At 24.3% G+C, this 22204-nt stretch overlaps 1 protein-coding gene across 2 annotated transcripts; it reads left to right on the top strand.

Annotated features, from left to right (window-relative positions):
* The first annotated feature begins 2465 nt into the window (after positions 1-2465).
* Positions 2466-21320, top strand: LOC149058508 (uncharacterized). 2 transcript variants are annotated; one of them, XM_089220196.1, is made up of 8 exons: positions 2466-2777; positions 6892-6967; positions 9282-9424; positions 9495-9567; positions 11850-12048; positions 17806-17884; positions 19315-19412; positions 21184-21320. In XM_089220196.1, the coding sequence occupies exons 1-8, from the start codon at positions 2560-2562 to the stop codon at positions 21267-21269; spliced, it is 972 nt and encodes a 323-aa protein (XP_089076322.1). In that variant the 5' UTR covers positions 2466-2559; the 3' UTR covers positions 21270-21320. The 2 variants fall into 2 exon arrangements, with proteins under 2 accessions (XP_089076322.1, XP_089076321.1); XM_089220195.1 differs by having other exon boundaries at positions 11850-12099.
* The last annotated feature ends 884 nt before the right edge of the window (positions 21321-22204 follow it).

Here is a 22204-nt window from a genome sequence, read left to right as displayed (position 1 = left end):
TATATTCATGTACTAAAAAGTTATGGTTATAAGGTATATAGTGTCCTAATATTACACATTAAAGTGTATAGGTATTTTTAGAAACGTATTAGAAAAAAAAACAAGAATTAAAACATTTATGTTAGTATATACCTAGATTTAGTTATACAAGGTTTGTGACGATTAAAATAACACGTTTAAAAATTATACACTAAAAAATGAGTTTCCTATAGTTTAAATTGAAACATAAATATTTCATGTCCCCAGACCAACACTATTAGATAGTTACAATATAAAGCCACTATTATACATTAACTTTATTTTAATTTATACTTCAGGAAAAATCAGTTTAAGTAATTTTTATTTTTTTTAAATATTCTATAAAACAAATAAAAATTAATTGTTGGCAAAGTTTTCTTGTGTTATTATTTTGCTACGTGTACTGTTATACCATTTACTATTTATTATTTTCTAATCTGAAAATTCGTAAGAACATATTTTTTTAGTATCTTTCACGAATAAAATATACTTTTTACTCACACATTTTGAGATAGTTAAACATTTTATACATTCTAAAACCGTATCTACTTACGCAAGTAAAACATAGATAATCGAAATATTAATTTTAATATATCCACTTAAACAAATAAATGTATAATTATAATTTAGTATACGCCGTGGTAGTTTTTCATTATAATACTGGTTTGATAAATATTTTATGTTTAATATTTATATTCATTACGAATTGATTACAAGACAATGTCGAATGTCGAGTAGAATATAATAATAATAATAATATATTAGAATAGTTATTATTTTTTAGTTTCGTTGCAAATGATTTACACTTGCGTTGTTTATCGAAGTGGTTGATCCGTGTATGACAATGTAGCTAAATACATTATTAATTAAAAAAAAAGAGATAGCTTATTGAAACTGTATCAATGCCTATCAAATAGCTGATATTGTCATTTATAAATTACTAGCTGATTTACGTGTACATTTTTCTAAAAATGAATATTACTATAGTCCTACTACACGTTCTACCCGTTATCAGTAAATTTGTATGTTGTTAGTATGATTTGTTTGTTCAACGAGTTCAAAACTTCAAGAATAAGTGGTTCTGACAATTTGAATATTGATGATGGAATCGAAAGTGTCTGTCCCGAATCCTACTTCAATAAATACCAGTCATTCAACCCTTATTCTGATTGACTGTTATATTTTAGTTTGATGATCAACGATTAAGATGTTTTTACTCGTTTTCCATTATCATTATCGGTGAGATTCCTGTCATAATGTGGTAATTGACCGGCGTCCTCCTTCGTTCATTATCATATTGTATACCTCATTTATGGTGATTGCCGATTGGTATATATTATATAGGGGTTATTGAGAAGTTGAGTATGTTACTTTCGCCCCGTGTTACTTTTGTCCCCGGTTTCCCCACTAACGACATCCCGCTGGCGAAGTCTGTTTTTTAGGCCCACGATCGAATAAAATCGGTGAGTGGGTGCCAGGATGTTCGGATTAAAAGGACTATATAATCATGTATAGATCAGACATTTGTGAATTGAATTAATAAAGTTATAACCGATGAAATATGTATTAGGTGCATTTAATATTAACCACGGTATAATATATAGAATTGTAGAACTAGTCATGGTCCATAAATTAATCAACAAACAACGATTGTGTATTATATTTCTCAGCTCTAGCCAATATACTTTAGGTAATTGTATTTAGTATCTATTATATCTAACGTAAGACAAAATTCTCCACATACTTTCTTAATATAACATTTAAATTCAAAACAGTGAATTTATTATGTTTCAAAACTTTTATTTAGCATTGTTTTCACTTTTCGTGACACTTCTTCACATTTTAAACTTCTTTGTTGTGATTTTTGGTTTTTAAAGTTATTTTAGATTCTGAGTGGAGTGATTTATTTTTCTATTGTTTTTTTTTTTTTGTGTATGAAAACACTATTTCTAGTAGAAAAAAATGGTGTCATCGCATCAACATTAATGGAGGTTTTTCGTAAGTTTGGTTAAGTATTTAATTGATACTTTTAGGCAGTCAAAATTAAATGGATCCTCTGGTGTACAATATAAATATATAACTTCTTATAGGAGACCATTGAAATTTTTCTAAACACCTTTTTAATGGTGGCCATGACCTCTGTGTATATTCTAGCTACGCCAAGTTAATAATGTATGTCTATATTATGTGATCACATGATTAAATAGCTACAAATGTACTTCCAAACACACACACACACACACACACACACACACACACACACACATCCGTTCTTCTATATTATTAATACTGATAACCACTAACCGTTGTCACCGTAAAACGTATAAACACTGTATCCAAGCATGCTACAATTGACTTATCGAAATGTTTTCCATCGATTATTATCCCAATAATTATATTATATTATTTTTACCATTACCATCGTCTCCATAGTCATTCTACCATTACTACGAATTATAGACATTGATGTATTTCAGGTAATAACATTCGGTTGTATCTGTCATTATACTTACCATAATAATCACCAGAGCTAACCGATAAATGCGTCATCGTTTCATCGAAGTGTTCCGCAGCCAGTGGTTGCGATGTGCGCTGGCTGCGCTGGCCCTTAATTACGCTGCCGAATACGTAGCCCGAAACGAACCGTACTGGGAAATGGACGTGGCCTACCTGCACTGGTCAACCGATGTACCAGCCGTCACTGTGTGCCCCGCAGCTTCTGATCTTCCAGCAGATAATCTTCGACTGCCGACTTCGAGGTTGGTATGATTGGAGGACACGAAATCCGTGATTTCGATGAGAATATGCGATGAGAATCCGATAGTTTTTTTTTTACTATTTTGTTTAAAAACCCAAATTTCAAAGAAAAATATCAAAAATTAATTTTTTCATAATAGAAGATAGCTTATAAAAATCAAATACTCGTATTAATAAAACAATATAAACAAAATTTCTTATCTTTTTCTAAAATTTGGATAGATAATTAATACATTTCCAGTACCTAGTTGAGTTATTATTAATTATTACATTAAGATAATTGTCGGAAGCTCTACATCCAGATACCATAAGTCACATTATGACCTTTTTAATTAAAACCAATCTTATATAAATAGCTTATAATCTGTTATTTTTATATATTATATGTAATATATATAAAATTATAATATATTATTTTATATTTTATATAAATTCAAAAGTATAATAATTTTCATTTTAATTACGTTTTATAACCAAAAGATAACAACATATCTGATAGGTAGCTGTGTTTACAGGCAATTATTATTAGACAGGCTATCTGCTATATAATTTTCTAAAATAAAGTTTTTCTATCTCTTATATAAGTATAATTTGTATTAATTTGTAACAAACTTATATAATTTCGATTTTGTATTATTAAATTAAATATATTTATTAATAACTAATCTATTATTTAAAATAAAACATATATATTATATATTATGCATGTTTCAAATCATTTAATAAGTCATACAACACAATTTATTAGTTAAATAATACTAATACAACGATACAAAACGTTCAGGTATAATTTATTTTACGGAAAAATTTGAAAGAGGTTGTTAAATAAATAAAGTAAATTAAAAACGGTAATTAAAATAAAACTTATTTTAAACATTAATAAATTAAGGACGTTTTTTTATGAACAAATAAAATGAAATTCAATATAAAAACCCATAATTCATTATGTTATTACTGATTATATAATATTTTCTTCGTATTGAACATTTTAAATACCACATGAACAAACCTTTAAAAAATATTGATGAAGAAAACAAAGAAGTAATTACCATTGTAACCGATTTACTTACTGAAATTAATAGTAATATATTAAATTATTAAATCCAATTTTATAAAAACATATTGAATAATTTACTATCATACAAATTTGTATTAGTAATTATGTTTAAATACAATTTATTTAGTTAGTTGAGCTTTATAGGAAAGTAGATAATAAATGAAAATTAAAAATAATATAGATAAATGCCAACTATAAATTAGGTGTAATTAATAAAAATTAACTAATATATACTAAAGTAAAAAGTATTCAAGAGTAATATATTTCCTAAAATATTATCCTTGTTTTTATATTATGGTAACAATATAAACACACGCATCGTATACTAATAGACTTAAAGTATTACAGCAATTGTTAAATTAACCACTATATATCCATTTTATTATTACAGTATACCTAGATTTAAATATTCAAAAATTCAATTTGCTTTACAAGTTTTAGTTTTTTTAGTTTAAGATGCACATAATTCTAAAAAGATATTTAGTTTAAAAATGTTTCCGTTGAAAAGTTTAAAATCCATTTTTCGTTACCTTTTCAACTTACGCCTCTTTACTGACCCAATATTATTTTTATTTTTACCAAAAACTTTTATTTTTAAAAAGTTTACAAAATAAATGTGGTTATTGTGGATGGTATGGTAAATTCGATTTCACTGACAGAACAGACCTTGAGTTGTACATTCAAGTCATTAAGTACAGCATTCACAATCAAAATCATTTATTTAAAAAAAAAAAAAAACAACAATTCTTATTTAATAACTAATATTGGTGATATAAGACATTTTCTTAATTATTATCAACAATTATTACAATACAATTATAGACATTACAATTCGTGAATACTCATCAATGAGTAATTTCTAAGCAAAATAATTTTATAATATTTGTTATTTAAATTTGTCTACATATTTAGGTATTGGTTATTTTTTATAAATCTTAAAAATCAAACAACCAAAATATGATTTTTATACATATTATACTATTAATCATTTATTTTGTAAAAGTGTTTTGAATAAGTATTAATATTTTATAATACAAAAAATCCACTTTTCATAAAAATCCATAATAGTTTTATAACATTTCAATTTAATATAAATAATACCTTTTTATTTCTCACAAAAGTAGTTGATTTTGTTTATTAATTTAACTCGTATTACTTAATTAGATTTAAAATATACCCATATTTTGTTCATAAGTATTTAAGTATAATTCATAAAACAGGAGAAAGCAAAAATATGATAAAATACAAATTATCTAATAGGTGCATGTCATAAAAACAAAAAGTGTAAAAATGTATTTTATACAATGTTATGAAGTATTATTTATTCTCTCTTTGACTCAAAAATAAAAATAATATCACAAAAAAGTTTACTGGGCCTGTGGGGTCTGTGCTTTTACACCCAAATCAAATTTTCTATCTGTCATCCAATATATTCTACAATTTATTCCTGCGGTTATTGCTTTTGTTCATTCAGTCAAAAAAAAAAAAAAATATTTGTTTTGAATATTCGTGTACTATAATGATTGTTATAATAAAAAAAAATAGTAATATTATAAGTTTAACTCATGTGATATTACAATACGTTATATGTTTATAAACTCATCTTGGTGATGCTTATGAATATAATGTAGATTTTAATAGTTTAATATATTTTGAAAGAAAAATATTACTAAAAATACCTATCGTATAACAACTTAGATGCGATAAATAAGATATATTAAATTTTATAACAATAGCATGAGAAATTCGAAACCATTTTTTCGATACTTGTCAAACGGAAATGATTTTAACCTATGAATAAAACAATTTATAGGGTTATCAAAAATATATCTAAATATTCTATAATATATAAATAAAGTATAAGTAAATGTAATTCAATACCAAAACTTCGTCCCTTAGATTATATTTATATTTCGGAACAATATTATTAATAAGTTTTTGTTTCGCCATATACTTTAGATGACCTTAAATTTCAAAGTTACATATTTTAGAACTTTAAATATTAAAATATTTTGACCTATTCCCAAAACTTTTTAATATAATTAATTTATATAAGAAAGAACGTTTGTTATATTTTAGATACGTTATGTGCATACTAAATGTAATTAAGAGAAAATAACTTAAAATACATTTCAAAATGTACTATACTTTGCTTTTATATATATATATATATGTGTGTAATTATACTTATTAAAGAAAAAACATATTTAAATTTACATATGATTAACTATTATTAATAAATATTATATTTTTAACAAATATTTAGGTATTTCCGAATTAGTATTAATTTTTTCATAAAGATATTTTACTTTATATGCAAACTTGTCCTAAAACTTTCAAATTACAAAAGCAATATTCAAATTACTCCATATGAGATGTGAATATATTAAAATTATCAGGCGTAACTAATTAGTGAGTTATAATTTACCTATAACTATTTTAAATATAATTAAGCTCGACATGTAATTATAAATTGCCTGTACTTTATATTTACTTAGAAATAAATAATGCGTTTAATTAAATTTGGATGGTCAATATTTTTAGTATTGATGTATTAGTGTGTTTATTAGAAAACATAATGCTGTTTAATAACTAGTCATGTATATACTAATATACTTTATATATAGCTTTTCAGTGCTATAGAGCTTCACTTTGTTATTTTTTCTCATTATTTTATTAATGTAGCTTGTATACGTAACAGATAGCATGGATACAAATTGTATTAAAAAATACCTTATTCTTTGGTAAATATTAAAATAAAAATGTATTGTTAATAATTATAATATATCTACTGGTTAAATTAACATAAATACATGAAGAGTATATTATTCTATGAATTTATACTAAGATCTTTCAATTAAGTTTTAGTTGCTGTACCTACGTGTATAATACTGATAATAATATTTAGTACATAATTTAAAATTTAAACGAAAAAAAAAATTTGATCTATCTTGTCAGTATTATCTTAAAACAAGTTAATATAATTTAAAAATTGTATGTGTTCATTTATTTAATTATTATCTTTAAAAATATCTAAACCAATTTATTTTTTTTTTCAGTAACGGAATGTTCAATGAGATTGACAATTCCTTAAGTATAAAAATAATAAAACGGACGAACGAGTTTAAAAAAAAGGTAAACTAACAATGGAATAATAATGTGTGTAAAAAAAAAAATAATTGAAATTCCTTTATAGCAACAAAAATCCGAAAATAGATATGTATTATACATACATATATATACATATATATAATATACTCAATTTATTTAAACACAGATTTAATTTAAAAAGTACTTACAATGTGCTTCCAAAACTTTTTATCGTTACATTGGTAGAATTGGTAGATCATTATTTTTACGCAATAAAATTTTAAATACATTAAGACTTAATATCTTTATGTTTTACACCGTTCTAAGGTAACCGATATGCTTTTGACAATTTTTATTTTATAATTTAACAATAATATTTTAAGGATATGGACATATGGTACACAATTGTTGTAATGATTACTACATATTATTTTTGATATTTTTGATGAATATTGGTTCAACATACCTACCGTATTACTATTAGATAAATAATTTATTGGTACGTTGAATTTAGACAGTTAAGTTATAAAATATTCTTAGAATTTTAAGCTGACAACTCGTCTCCAATCAGTATTGTTTTTCAAATGCAATTATTTTTCATTGAATTCAAATTTAACACATTCATCGCAGAGACTTAATCAATGACAAGGAACGACATCTACTATACGAAAAAGGAATAAATTGGTTTTTATTTTGCAATTTTTAAAAATGTAACTTTAAATGGTATTTATGGATGTTATTTTCACATAATTAAGTTTATTTTACAATATTTTAAATGTATTTTATAAAATAACAAGTGATTAATACTACGAACTATTGTTAATATTAAAAACTGTGAACATTTTCCAAACCAATACTCCATAAGTTATAATGAAAGACAATATTTCATATTTAGATATTATGTTCTTGTGACATCAGTTGACGTCGAAAACAGTAGTTCTTCTGTCTACAAAAATCTATTATTTAACTAACAATTAAGATTATATTTTTTTAAACTATACAGCTCAAAAGAATTGTTTTACAGGAATTAATTAGAAAATATAATATAAAAATAAAATGTGATTATTGATAAATAATTTGATTTTTTTAGTATCGCTTTAGATTATTAAATTGAAACTCATGTAATTTAAAATCAAAAATTTATATTTGTTTTTACTTTGAATTCTATAAGTTATACATTTTTTTAATATTAGCTACTTCATTGATTATTTAACGCGAGATGTGCTTTTGAGTTTTATGTGTCATTATATTATAATTTATTAATTGTAATTTATGTTTATTGACTGCGCTATTTTTATAATACAGCTTTAATTATTTTATGTAATGGTGATAATCATCAGATTTTTTACTCATAAAATATTATAATTTTTTTATCATAATACTAAGAAATATCTGTTAATATGTATAGTCATTTTCATTTCATTCATCTTTTCAGTCTATAATTTTGTCGACATATTCTTTGATAATATTCTTGCATCTACGTTTTGGATATATATATATATTTTTCATGTACATAAATATTAAAAAACAATTGAAAATTAAATTATTTAGGGTTATTTAACTCAGTTATATCAAATCATATTACGTAGGATATTATTTTATTGTAGAAATAATAAATATACAGTTGACATTTATAATACAAAGTATTTTCCGTAAGCTACGACTAAAGTGTATTTCATTTTTCTTGATAATATGTTGCTTTTTGGTATTTTAAATACCTACAACCGATTACGAAAATTTATGTGAACAAAATGGAATAAAATATCATTTTAATTTTATAGAAGACACAATAGCTATATGGTTCTATAATATTCGCTTTACTGTCTATGTTTAAAAATGAAACTAGAAAGGTTTAGCATGTTTACTAAGTGTATAAATAAATATAATATATGTATAATATGTATTCTACTTTTTTTTACACTTCTGTAGTAGTTAAAATCACACTCTTGGGATCTAAATGCTGAAAGTATTGCTTGAAATGTATCCCTAGTGTCATTTTACAACCAAAATAAAACCGCAATCAAAAGTATTGTTATGACACCTAAAAACGGCCTATAGATAAATACTTTAAAAAAAAATTATTTTACTACTGTGTTTCATTTTTCAAATAATAATTATTTCAAATGATAAAAAGATTAATCCAAAAACATAGAATTAGAAATATAAAGACTTTGCTATTTAAAAAAATTATTCTTATTTATAATTATTATTCAAATTAATAATACGACGATAAATTTGAATATTTAAGTCATGTATTCAGGATATAATGTACAACATACCAAGTACTTGAGTACTTAAAAATATGTTGTTTTATGATTGGAAATGAATATATAATATTTTTCTTTTTCACTAATTTTAGGACAGTTTTGTAATGTGTAAAAATATGTTTAAAAACTGTTCGTGGAATGGAAAATCATTCAATTGTTGCAGACATTTTCAACCACATCGATTCGTAGTTACAAACCCGTGTTTTTGCATCAATTCTTTGCAAACAGTTAACAAGTATGATCAAAAGTCACATATTGACATGACGTAAAATCATATAATTTGTACAACATTTAATAATTAACAGGAAAAAGAACTTAATTGTAAGCCATTTTTCGAAGAATGGAGAGTTAAAAATGGAATTCAAAGAACCAGTTGAGGTGAGCAATGTATTATTTAATACCTATGAAATCTTTTTACATACACAAAATTAAATTAAACAACATTCATAATATTAATACATAATTAGTACTTGGTAGTGATGGGTCGAACAGAACCCAAACAAATCCTTGATGTTCGATTCGGTTCAAAATTCGAACTTGAAAATATTCTTAATTGAACAATATTTTTTTGATTTATAGTAATTAAAATGTAAGTATCATAATAGTACTGAACTATTAACATTTTATTTTGATATTATTACGATTAGAGATGATAAAATAAAATAAAATCCTGAGTTCGAATTTTAGTTCAATAAACGATTTTATTAGTTCGATTTAAATTATTATAAGTTCGGTTCGGTTCGGGTTCGCATACTTTGACAATTTTTGATTCAAGTTCAATTCAACATCAAACAATCAGATTCGACCCATCACATTACTGCATTAGTAAATTCATTATTTGATTTTATATAGAAATATTAGTTTTTCTATACATATATTTTTTTTTTTTTTAATTATTCCGCGGCAACTAAGGCCATTGGGAAGGGGGTAGTACTATAGGTTCTTATGGAACTGTAGGTTGGTTTTACACGTGGGTGAGAGTTTTGGTAGAATTTATATTGGGGTCCCCGTAGGTTTCTGCCATGCCCCGGAGTGGGGGATGGTGGCACTTATTCTATATTATATGCTACCTAAAAACTAATTAGCTTTTTTCAATAAAAATATTTATAACTTAGTTTTGCTTTTTATGTTACAGTTTACATATTTTTAAACTGTATTATAAAGTTTATATACTTCCTAGTAGATAGTAAAAACGTAAGGACTAGATAATAGTAATTTAAAAATGTTAATTTTACAATTAATAGTTACCAAAAATTATTTTAAAAGAATCACATTATCTACAAATTATAACTTTGTACTCATTGTACAAATTTACGGAATTCAATCCCATTATCAGTTACCACTTATAAGTAAAATGTAATATTATTGTATAATAGTTATCGATAAAGAAACATTATGTTATTATGTTATTATCTGCAGTTAAATAAATAATTTTTTTAATACACACATATTATGTGCTTTTTTAAAATAACATTTGTATTTTATTTTAAATAAATAATATCGAACTCAAATTGAGGCAACATAAAAAAATACAATTTTATATTAAAAATCAATTAAAATTATGAACATTTTTTTTTTTTTTTATGTAATGTACATTTGTTAAATAGTTGATAAAGTTATTACCGTTGTTTTAGAAGTGAATTTTAATCAGTAAATATAAAATAATAACACCATAAAACATTTTTTATAGTATAATATTTTATAAATATTAAGCAATAACTGTAAAAATCAAATCTTCTATTTAGCATAACTGCATTTTAGTTATTACATTTTAATAATTTTACTAAACATAGTACAATATTATATTAATATATTATTTCACATAATAATGAAACACAAAATATTGTTTCATTTAGTTAAATAATTACTTGTGTTATGAATAATAAATAGTAAACAGTAAACTTTATAATGAACTAATTACTATTTTATAAGAAGATTATTTTATTTGTAGTCATTTTTATATATGAATTCAAAACCAGTTTAAGGAAGTATGTTTTGGGAACTATTGAATATTATTTTAACTAAAATGTTTGAATAATGTTAGATATATTATTAAGCCACTAAAAAGATAATATACAGTTTTAAAATATAATAATTTAACTTTTCATATTACATAATTGTTTTACCGAAGACAGTAGTTGATAAATGTTATTCATACCAATGATTAAAATCAACGTTTCCCCGATATCAGAATTTTTGTAAAACTTTTATAATAATATTGATTCATATTGTGAAAATAATAATATCAATAAAATTTTTCGTTTTATTAATTTATTATTCAACCTAAACTCGGTTTGACAATTTAAATTTTAACGAGACAGTGTAGATTATAGCATGGTAATAATTATTGTTATAATTTATGATCAAAATAATTATGAACCATCTTGCCCTTTTCTCGGTAGAAATTTCTGACTGGACAAATCGTGATTATTAATACATGGACGTCTTGTTATAGCTATGAATATGCAACGTTAACAATGATTTCAATATATAGATTATAATATAAATTAATATTTACCTCCAATGAATGGTATATTATATTTAATGTTGATTTATTCACTTGAAGACTTGCTCGTCGGGACAATATTAATATATTATATTAGAATATAATGCTGTCATATTTTAAATTTATACTAAACTGAAAAACGTACATTTTTTAGGTTTCATTGCACAACTCGCTAGATGTACGATTTGGGGAATTACAGAAACAATATGTTACTATAAACACGGGCGAGGAAATGGAACTGTTGTATACGACCCGTCAAATTGTCGAGGACGTTTCATTGGTAGCTTTGGACTTTACCAAACGTGGATGTTTGTTGCAAGACGAGAAAAAGTTATATCATCATCCCGTTTACAGTAAATCCGCTTGTTTACTAGAGTGTGCTTTGCGCCAACCCGAAGTATACAGTAAGATATTGAGGAAATAAAATATGTTCTAATCCGTATATAAACTATATATTATATACTATACATATGTATAGTATCTCCGTTCTTCTCAGTAACAGCGGTCCTTATTCCAACTATAATACGTTCTATTTGGACAGCACCTTCATATAATGTATACTTTAAACACAGAAAAAAAACATATTGTTTAGAAAACAATAAATAATCTGTGTGCTAAACAATATAGGTACGCACGTAATATCAATAATATTGAGTAATACATTATTAATTGTCGGTGAAACCACTGAATACAGATAGAAACAAAAAATATTATAAATGTTATTATAATCTTGTGTGTATCTATCTACCTTCTATTTTTATCCATACAATTAAATTACATATTATTTTACAACTATTTTAGATTTTATGATCAAACACAATTTAGGTTTCTAATAAATAAATAAAATATGATACGTCCCGATTAAAATTAATAAAGGTTAAATGGTTAGACTAAAGACAATAATACATTTTAATACAGATATTTAATTGTGTACATGTTTTCACAGTAATTATTAATTAATTTTAATTATAATAATTCAAATATTGCATATTAAACTGTCTTGTTAAACGGCTAATTGATTAGGTATTTATATTTTTTCATTTATAAAAATACCCGAGGTGACAAAGACCATTGGGAAACAAGTATTATTTACAACAATATTTTTATTCTTATGATATATGCTAACACATTTGTGTGCATAATTATAATAGTCCTTTTACAGTTCGTTTTGAATATTTACTTTTATGATGAATTCGATTGCGGGTGTGAGTGAGAATATGTTGTAGTCGAGAGATAGTTCAGTTAGTTTGGCGATCATTCTTAGTTCAGAGTATGTATGACATAGTTTTATTAGGGTATCGCATGATGTGCAAATTAGGGAGGGGGTCATTTTTACTAATTAGGTGACTGTGAGTGATTTGTGTATGTCTGATCCGAAGTCTTGTTAGGGTGAATTTGATTTTTCTAGGAAGGTTTAAGGAATTTGTTCATAATATGAATACGTCATTTTTAATTTCATGAAATTTCCTGAAAAAGTATTTTCAGTTTACTTGAAACGTATTAGTAAAATGAAAATTAATTAAGAGTATTACATCTTGTTTCACTGAACTGCTGTTTTTAATGGATAGGATATTGCATCTTTTGGTACCTTCTCAGCCATCACATTTTGTATTCTATTAGAATGAACAGGTATCCAGCATAACTTAATAATGTTTCCTATTTATTTTCCATATTGAAATACATTTTGTACCAGTATTCTTATGTCGTTAGTGTTGAACGCATTTTTAATGTTACCTAATTAAATTACAAAGAGAAGAATAAAAAATTGTTGAAATATTTGAGTCTTAACAAATTGTGCCTTTGAGGATTGCGTATGATTCCTCAATAAGAATTTAACTTTTATTAGGTAGCTTATATATAAGTTATATATTATTCTAGATTACTGAGCTCCGACTTACACTTGACTTTTTGTAGCATCTGTAAAATCTTTTTCCCCACATAAATTGTGTAAAATTTGAAGATTGTATCGCTTACCTATAGATATACAGTCAGTGAAATCTTCTTTTTTTAATTCTTCTTTAATTCGAAACATGAAGTGATGTGATCAGAGATTTTGGAAGTTAAATTTCGAAGCTAATTTTATAAATTAGGAGATTAATTTAAACTTTATGATGATGCTAATTTGACCTCATATTTAAGGTAGTTTTTAGTCTTTTTAGTTTTAGACGAAGTATTCGTGGGAGTTTAATTATGCTTGGAATAATGCTTGAACAATATGCTTCAATGACAATTCTTCAGATCTTCATTGTGTAATATAGCCATTTTTTCTGTATATGATGATTTCAGTTACTATAGATCTCTTTGAAATATTCTACTAGCTTTGGGATGATAGTGAGTGAGTTAGTAATCAATCCTTTGTTATATACTAAATAAATAATTGTGTTCTGTTTATTTTGATACTGAAGATAACGAAAACGAATCTTATTCTGCACCATCAAATGGTCAGTTTTTGCGTTAATGGTGTTTCTGATGTATTTACAGGATTTTTTTACTGCTTTTAACCAAAAACTGATGATTTTGTGCCTAAGAAAGTTTTAATAACTTATTTTTTTTGTACGCATTATTTTATTTCTTTGTTTCACAATGGTACATGGAGGCTTATTTTTCATACTAAATAGGTATCCGATTATTTTTTCAGCCATGTTTATGATGTATTTGTGAAAGTTTTTTGACACAATTTTTTATTATAATTATAAGATCATGCAAAATCCGTGTATAGCAAAATTAGTTCCTATAATATGTGATGTTTAATGGTCTAGCATGAACATTTTGATTAACCTATTAGCTATTTAGAAACCATCCATTAATTACACTTGACTGATAATTTATTGATCAGTTATCTATTGCCAAAACAGATAGTAGTACATTAACATGGATTTTAAGCCATTAACGTTGTAAGAGATAATACAAATAAACATTGGAGGCTAGCGAATTATATATTATTTTTATTGTTTTATAATATGAAGATCAGGTGAATTATGATGCAAATATTAAGGTTGTAATGAATGATTTAAATCTATTTTGTTCTATTTATAAACATTTTTAGCAGGATCAAAAAAATTGAAAAATTAATATAAGATTCCTCATAAGTTTTTATTAGTGAAAATAAAAAATGATTTTGATCATTAATCCACAATAAGTTTTAATTGAGGTCTAAAATTAGAATTTCGACAAATTTCATCAAAATCTACAAAAATTGTAAATTATTCAATAGTTAATAATTTATAAAATGTTCAATTTTTTTTTATTTAAGAGTTAAAAATTGAAAATAATTATTCTCGCAAATAATTAAAACAGTAACTAAAAAATTTGAGAAGTATTTAAATTCAGTTATTTTGCTATAGAAGTTTTAAGTTCAAATTTGAACAAAATTAGATATTTAAGACATTTAAATAAAAAAAAGCGGGTAAGTCGTGGATGTCGCTTAGCTGTACTGAAGGTTACTGTAATGGATGGGATTAAATTTGAATGCAATGATAGCTCCATCACCCCAGCACCCCAAGTTTAAAATTTTAACACCAAAATTTCATTTACATTTGGTTACATAATCTCCTGAAAATTTCGAATCAATCGGACCATTTTGAAAGTCACCGGGTGCTGGGGTGACGTCACCACAGCACCCGGAATTTAAGTTCAAAATTCTATAGTTTCGAGTAAGTTACAAAAAAAGTTATCATGGTTACATTTCGTTACAAAATGGTTACATAATTTTGTGAAATTTTGGTGTTAAAATTTTTAACTTGGGGTGCTGGGGTGACGGAGCTTGCAATGATAGGTATCATTGTATACGAAAAACGATTCTGAACGGAGATGATTTGTCAGTCTAGGATATATTATATTTAAATATTGTCATATATTCTATTTTGAAACAAATATTTTATTTTTCAATTAAGACGCATTTTGCATATGGCATGGTTAATCAATTAGTGTAGTTATCATGTAGTTATCATAATTCATAATACCTTATATTATCATAGATATACGAATACCTGGTTTGAGGATAAATCGTTATAATTACGCGATTTCATAAAAATTTAAAACTCAAACGCTCAAAACATTTTTCCTATAATGACGCTTCAAATTTTCTCTATAGCTATTTGAAGCAAAACTTGTGAAAAACTTGGGGTTAAATTGTATAACCTTAGATATAAATACAAACAATATTATGAATTTTGAACTACAAAATAATTTGAAAATATTCATAGTTTTGACGAATTTTTGTCAATATTTGAAATTCAAATGCTAATAAAAATTTAATTTGAATTTCCGGTGGACATTTTTTTTGTGATAAAGATTGACAAATTTGTAAGGAATCTTGTATTAAATTTTCAAATCTTAGATTTAAGAAGAAATTTTTTTATGAATTTCTAGCTTAAAATAATTTGCGAATTTTCGTGATTTTTACGTATGTTGTCAAAATTAAAATTTGAATGCATGTAAAAAAAAAATGTGACTATATATTTCTTTTATTTTTCAACTGCTATTGTAAAAATATGTTAGGAGCCTTGTATTAAATTTTCAAATCTAAGATCTAAAAAGAAAATTTTTTATGAATTTCTATCTAAGATAATTTGAACATTGCCGTAATTTTTACGTATTAAGTCAATATTTGAACTTCAAATACTAATAAAATAAAATTGTGCCTATGTATTTTTATAAATTTTTAATTACTTTAAGAATAACTTACGAGGAACTTTGTATTAAATTTTCAAGTATTTTGATAGGGCCAATAAAATTTGATTGACACTTCAAAACAAAAATTTTCAGAAATATTGAAAATTCCAGTTGTCTATAAATATCTCAAAAACAGTCAAAATATTTTTAAAATTAAATCATATAAAGAAAATGCCAATCCTAATAACTGGTAAAATTTTAAAGTATCTAGGACTTATACTTTTTGAATAATAACAAATATTTAAAATCGTTTCAGGATAAATCGTTATCGTTACGCTATTTCGTAAAAATTTAAAATTCAAACGCACTTAAAATTTTTCCTATAATGATGCTTCGAGTTTTCTCTATAGCTACTTGAAGGAAAACTTATTTAAAACTTAGTGTTGCATTTTTAATCCTTAGTTTTAAACGCAAAAAATTTTATGATTTTTCAACTTCAAAATTACTTGCAAATTTTCATGTTTTCGACAGATGTCATAAAATTTTGAACTATAAATGCTTATTAAAAAAAATTGTGACTTACGATTTTTAATTTTTTTTAGCTACAATAAGAACAACTCAAAAGAAACCTTGTATTAAATTTTCAAGTTTTTTTGGTCGTCCAACATTTTTTTACCGGCACTTCAAAAAAAAATTCTCAAAAAAATTGAAAATTTCAGTTGTCTATATATAACTCAAAAAATTTTGAAAGTTAAACTGTATATATATAACATTAACATAAACATTTGGTGAAAATTTCAAGTATTTACAATGATAAGTTTTTGAATTACAACCATATAAAAAAATCGATTTGGTCGAAAACTGGTTTTGCTTAAAAATTCCTGTTTTTCTGTCATTTTTTTTTTGTTTTTCTCGATTTTTTTGAAAACTGTTGGAAAATGTTTATTTTTGACCTTTTTAATGCACCAAGGATCTTCAATTTTACATTGGAAACCACCCCCAAAGTTTGAAATCGAAGCATTATTTCGACTAGTTATGCTGTACACAGACACAAAAAAAAAAACACACATCATTTAATGTTTTATAAGATATTTTAATCTTAATAGTTGATAGGTACTTGTTTTAAATTATATACTTATAATCATATTTTACAGGTTTATACACATAATAAAATAGTATTATATCTTAAAAAAGAACGTATAGGTAGTTAAAAAAAAATTCCCTAATACTCAAAAAAATCATATATTATAAATACAACAATTAAAATTGCTCGGTACTTAAAGGTATACTAATGCCATTGATAGATTGATAGAAGAGTTTATAAATTACAATTACAACATAAATAACCTAACTAGATATTTGTATTAATTTAAGCAGAAGCTTACAAATAGAATGTAGTTTTTGTTTTTACTCAAAAAGATGCAATATTTTTAATCATTTTACTATAGTAGAATAATTATTGATTGTTTATATTAGTTAATATATTTTTGTTATAGCTAAAAGTTATAAATTGTGCGATTGTCCTCCAACATGCACGGAAATTGAAATAAACACCATATGGAATGGAACCCAAAGGTATGTTATTAATATCTAAATAATTTTATATTTGTAAAAAAAATATATTACCTTAACTTTCAGATAGATCAAATTTCATTTAATTGTAATACGTTTTATAATTTGTATCAATTCACCTTGAATCACGATTAAAAAAACCAGAGCCTTTCTAAAATATGCAAAATTTTTGTTTAAAAAAGTAAAATTGTATGATTTAATGATATTATAATATTGTGATATAAAATATATGACATAGAAGTAATATTTTAAATCATTTATGATAATAATATTATAAGTTTAAACAGATTAAATGGAATTATACTCATACTAGGAAAATCATAACCCCTGCCGGTATAATATACCTAGTATATTTTTACCGGGGGTAAGATTATCCTAGGATATTTTTACCCTTCCTCCGGGGGGGGGGGGGGGTATGATTAGCCTAGGTCAATATTACCGGTGGTAAAAATAACCTATGGATAGTATACCAGGGGTAAAATTATCCTAGGAAAATCTTACCCCCGGTAAGAATATCCTGGGGATATGATTTTCATGTTACAGAGGCGCTAAAATGTCCATTATAGTGAGACTACTATAAGTTACCCTGCAGTTTTACCCACAGTGATCACTTCTTTGTTAGCATTGAGTGGGAAAATATAGATATATTGGTGAACGATACGCGATGCTAGTAAAGTTTTAATTTTGAAATCTACTACATTATAGTATAAAAGGTTTCTAGACAGTCATGTTATATGCCTAATTCGTAGAATATTAGATTATTTTAGAATATTTTCATATACATATTTCTTATGGAAATACACAGACTTATATTAACCTTAATGAAATTGATTTATATTGGCTCTTAATTATTAATTTAACATATCTTTAGGACAAGATTAATATATATGTATAATTCAAATAATGGAAAACGAAAAATAACATAAAGGTAGATTAATTTTAACCCACGTTAAGTCTGGTAATGAACCTATTTAGTATTTTTGTAAACTACATTAATTTAAAATATTTATGTATGATAACCTACTATTTTATCCAAGTAAAAATACTATCATTTTTTTTTTTTTTTTTTTTTTTAAATACAAATATAAATAATTTAACTTAAAATCGATGTGTAGTACATTTTTGTAATACCTACAATTTAATACAGTTATATTATGATGATTATTATCAATAGAATAAATATATTTTTAGAATAAATTTATTTTAGCTCCATTTATTTTATTTAATATGGATTTAGTATTAAAATGAATAAATAAAAAGTTTAAATGTATGTTTGTCCCGTCAATCTTTTACGTTTATGGGCCGTTTGTAATTTGAGTTTGAGACCACTGACCTATACTAGTATACTATACAAATAAATTATCGAACGATATTATATAAAAGTATTCGGTAAAATAATTTAGTGAGACAACTAATATATTATATATTTCTAGATCGGTCGATAATGTTACACGAGGCATTTTCACCATGGCAAAACCAGCAACGGAGCGATTGGTAATGAAAGCCAAAAAAGATTACGTCGATTTAATAGGTAAAAAATTAAGAAATAATAGCCATAAATTAAAAATAATTAAATATTCGTTGTGTTCTTCTCAAAATTACTTTAAACAAATACTTTATCAAAAATTGTATGGTCTATGACACAGTAATACGATAGTTGAGGTGGCTTAAATTGTATAGTTATATTATATAGATTGTAATTTAGCAATTCAAAATTTTATTTCGAATTTTAAATAAATAAATACCCATAATTGAAGTATATTGTACAAAATATTATTTACTTACTACCTACAATACGATTTGAATAATAACTTTTAATTTAGTGGTTTTAGTTATTTTATAATTAAATAAAATCTCAAGAAGCATACAATATTTTTAGAATACGCATTACGACTACAATGTTGTCATAATCAGTGCCAAATACAGACCAAATTTATAATAAAGTTTGGTAACGGTGATGCCAGCAATATTGTCGAAACGCGTACTTGTTAAGAACATAAGTAAATATTATATTTTGTACATTTCAGCTTTTTATTTAATTATAACCTGATATAAAAAATATAATTTTTAAGTACATATTTATCGATGTAAAGAATGATAATCCAAAATATCTAAAAAGATAACTCGTACAAAAATGAATTAATAGACTTGAAATCAATATTTTTTCTTACAAAATAAAAAGGTCAAAAACTAAGTAAAGAATTGCATTTTATTTTAAAAATGGAATAGTTCACAATATATTATTATGCATGAATAATATAGGCACCTAAAATCAGAATCATATTTATTTATTTGTTGATATTAAGATGAAATCAATGCATTTCTCTCTCTCTCTAGTCCACGTGCAAGAAACACATTTTAGGTTAATTAATTACTACAATTAAAATGATGCTATGCTATCATATACAATTATTATCTAGGGCATCTCATAGGATTTTTATTATATTTTATTTTATAAACTAAGTTATGAGTATTCATAATGGACATCTGCCTTTTACAAAGTACATAATAACAAAATATGCAAAGACTTATGACAAAAGTTGTAATATTAGTATAAAAATGAATATAATATAAAAATAAAAAATTTGATTCATTAATAACATTATATCAAGATAACTAAGAATAAAATAAAAAAAAATATGACATATTATGTAATGGCAGTTATACTAAACTGCACAAAAATTAAATACATTTTTATTTCTTATCCTTCCTTGTTTTTATTCTTATATCCTTCCTACATATTATATTATATTGATTTGAATTAAAAACAATTTCAAAGAAAAACAAAGATGTCTAAGTTTACAAGAACATTATTTGTTAAAATTAACCTTTTTGAAAAACAATAATTTATACCTCTGTTTGTATTGAAATTAGGTGCTTAAAATAAGTATACATTTTGTGTGTTTTACTATGAAATTCAAAAACTAACTTCAGAAAAAAACTTAAGATGAACATTATTATACTTAAAAAGATCATAAATAAACAGTTAACTCGTGTTTAAGGGAAAAGAAATACAGGCAAATATATTTTTGGATTAGATAGAAGGTATGACTAGATAAAAAACTATTTACCATTAAAAATATTTTATTGAAAAATGTATACCTACGGATTATGTTTATTCATTGGGAAACAATACGTGATACATATTAAAGTAAAAATGAATATGTTAATAATAATGATTCATTTTACAAGTGGTATTAATATTAATTTAATTAATATGATACATGTATTTTTAAGAATTCTATAATATTATTTAAATAAATACATAATTGTATTCTAATTCATTATTTATATTATTTCAGTAATATTTGCCTGCATGTTACAATTGTTCACCGGAATTAATCTATTGGACATTCCAAAATTTATATTCAAGAAAACTAAAATATGAAAACGATATTATATAACTTATAGAGCAATTGAATTAAATTTAAAATTATCTTTGTATTTGTTATTTTTAATTTAACTTTCAATAACTTATTAAAATTTCTTGTCAATTTATTATTAATTAGTAGTAGTTTATAATATCAACTTGGTCAAAAAATGTTATGAATTTTCTAGCTTAAAATAATTTGCGAATTTTTGTGATTTTTACTTATGTTGTCAAAATTCAAACTTTAAATGTTTATAAAAAAAAATTGTATTTATTTTATTTTTTAACTGCTATTGTAAAAATATGTTAAGAGCCTTTTCAAGCTTTTCTACCCAACAAATAAATTGTTATCGATATTAATTTAAAAAAAAAACTAATAATGATCGAAAATTGCATATGCCTATAAATAGTTCAACTTAAGTCGAAAATTTCATGGTGGAAAAAATATACTTATGTAAAAATTTCATGTATCTATGGTCATTTGTTTTAAAGTTACTTCAAAAACCAAAATTGATTTTGTCGAAAACTGATTGTGCGTAAAAATTTCTCGTTTTTCCTTAGTTTTTAGTTTGTTTATCCCGATAATTTAGAAAAAATATTAAGAATTTTTTACTTTTGACTCCCCAAATTACCAACTAGATTGACTTTCTGATCAAACGAGGTATTGAAGTCAAAAATCGAAGCACTTTTACAGCCCCAAAACGTGATGACAGACACAAAAAAATAAATAAAAAAATAAAAACACACATCATGGTAAAATCAATACATTCATCGCTCCGCTCAGAATCTAAAATACTAATACAATATACTAGTATTGTTAAATTCAAACAATGTTAACATCACAATAACTAAATGTCATTCCATCATTCGATCAATCGTGACTTATCATCTTAACCAATATTCAGGTCATGTACACCATTTGTGTACACATATTATAATAATTAAAAATCCAA

Source organism: Diuraphis noxia, unplaced genomic scaffold, assembly GCF_037042655.1.
Source record: "Diuraphis noxia isolate RWA-SAM2 unplaced genomic scaffold, SU_Dnox_SAM2 contig0002, whole genome shotgun sequence".
Lineage (NCBI taxonomy): Eukaryota > Metazoa > Arthropoda > Insecta > Hemiptera > Aphididae > Diuraphis > Diuraphis noxia.
The sequence above is the reverse complement of the archived record's forward strand: the minus strand, read 5'-3'. Positions and strand labels throughout refer to the sequence as shown.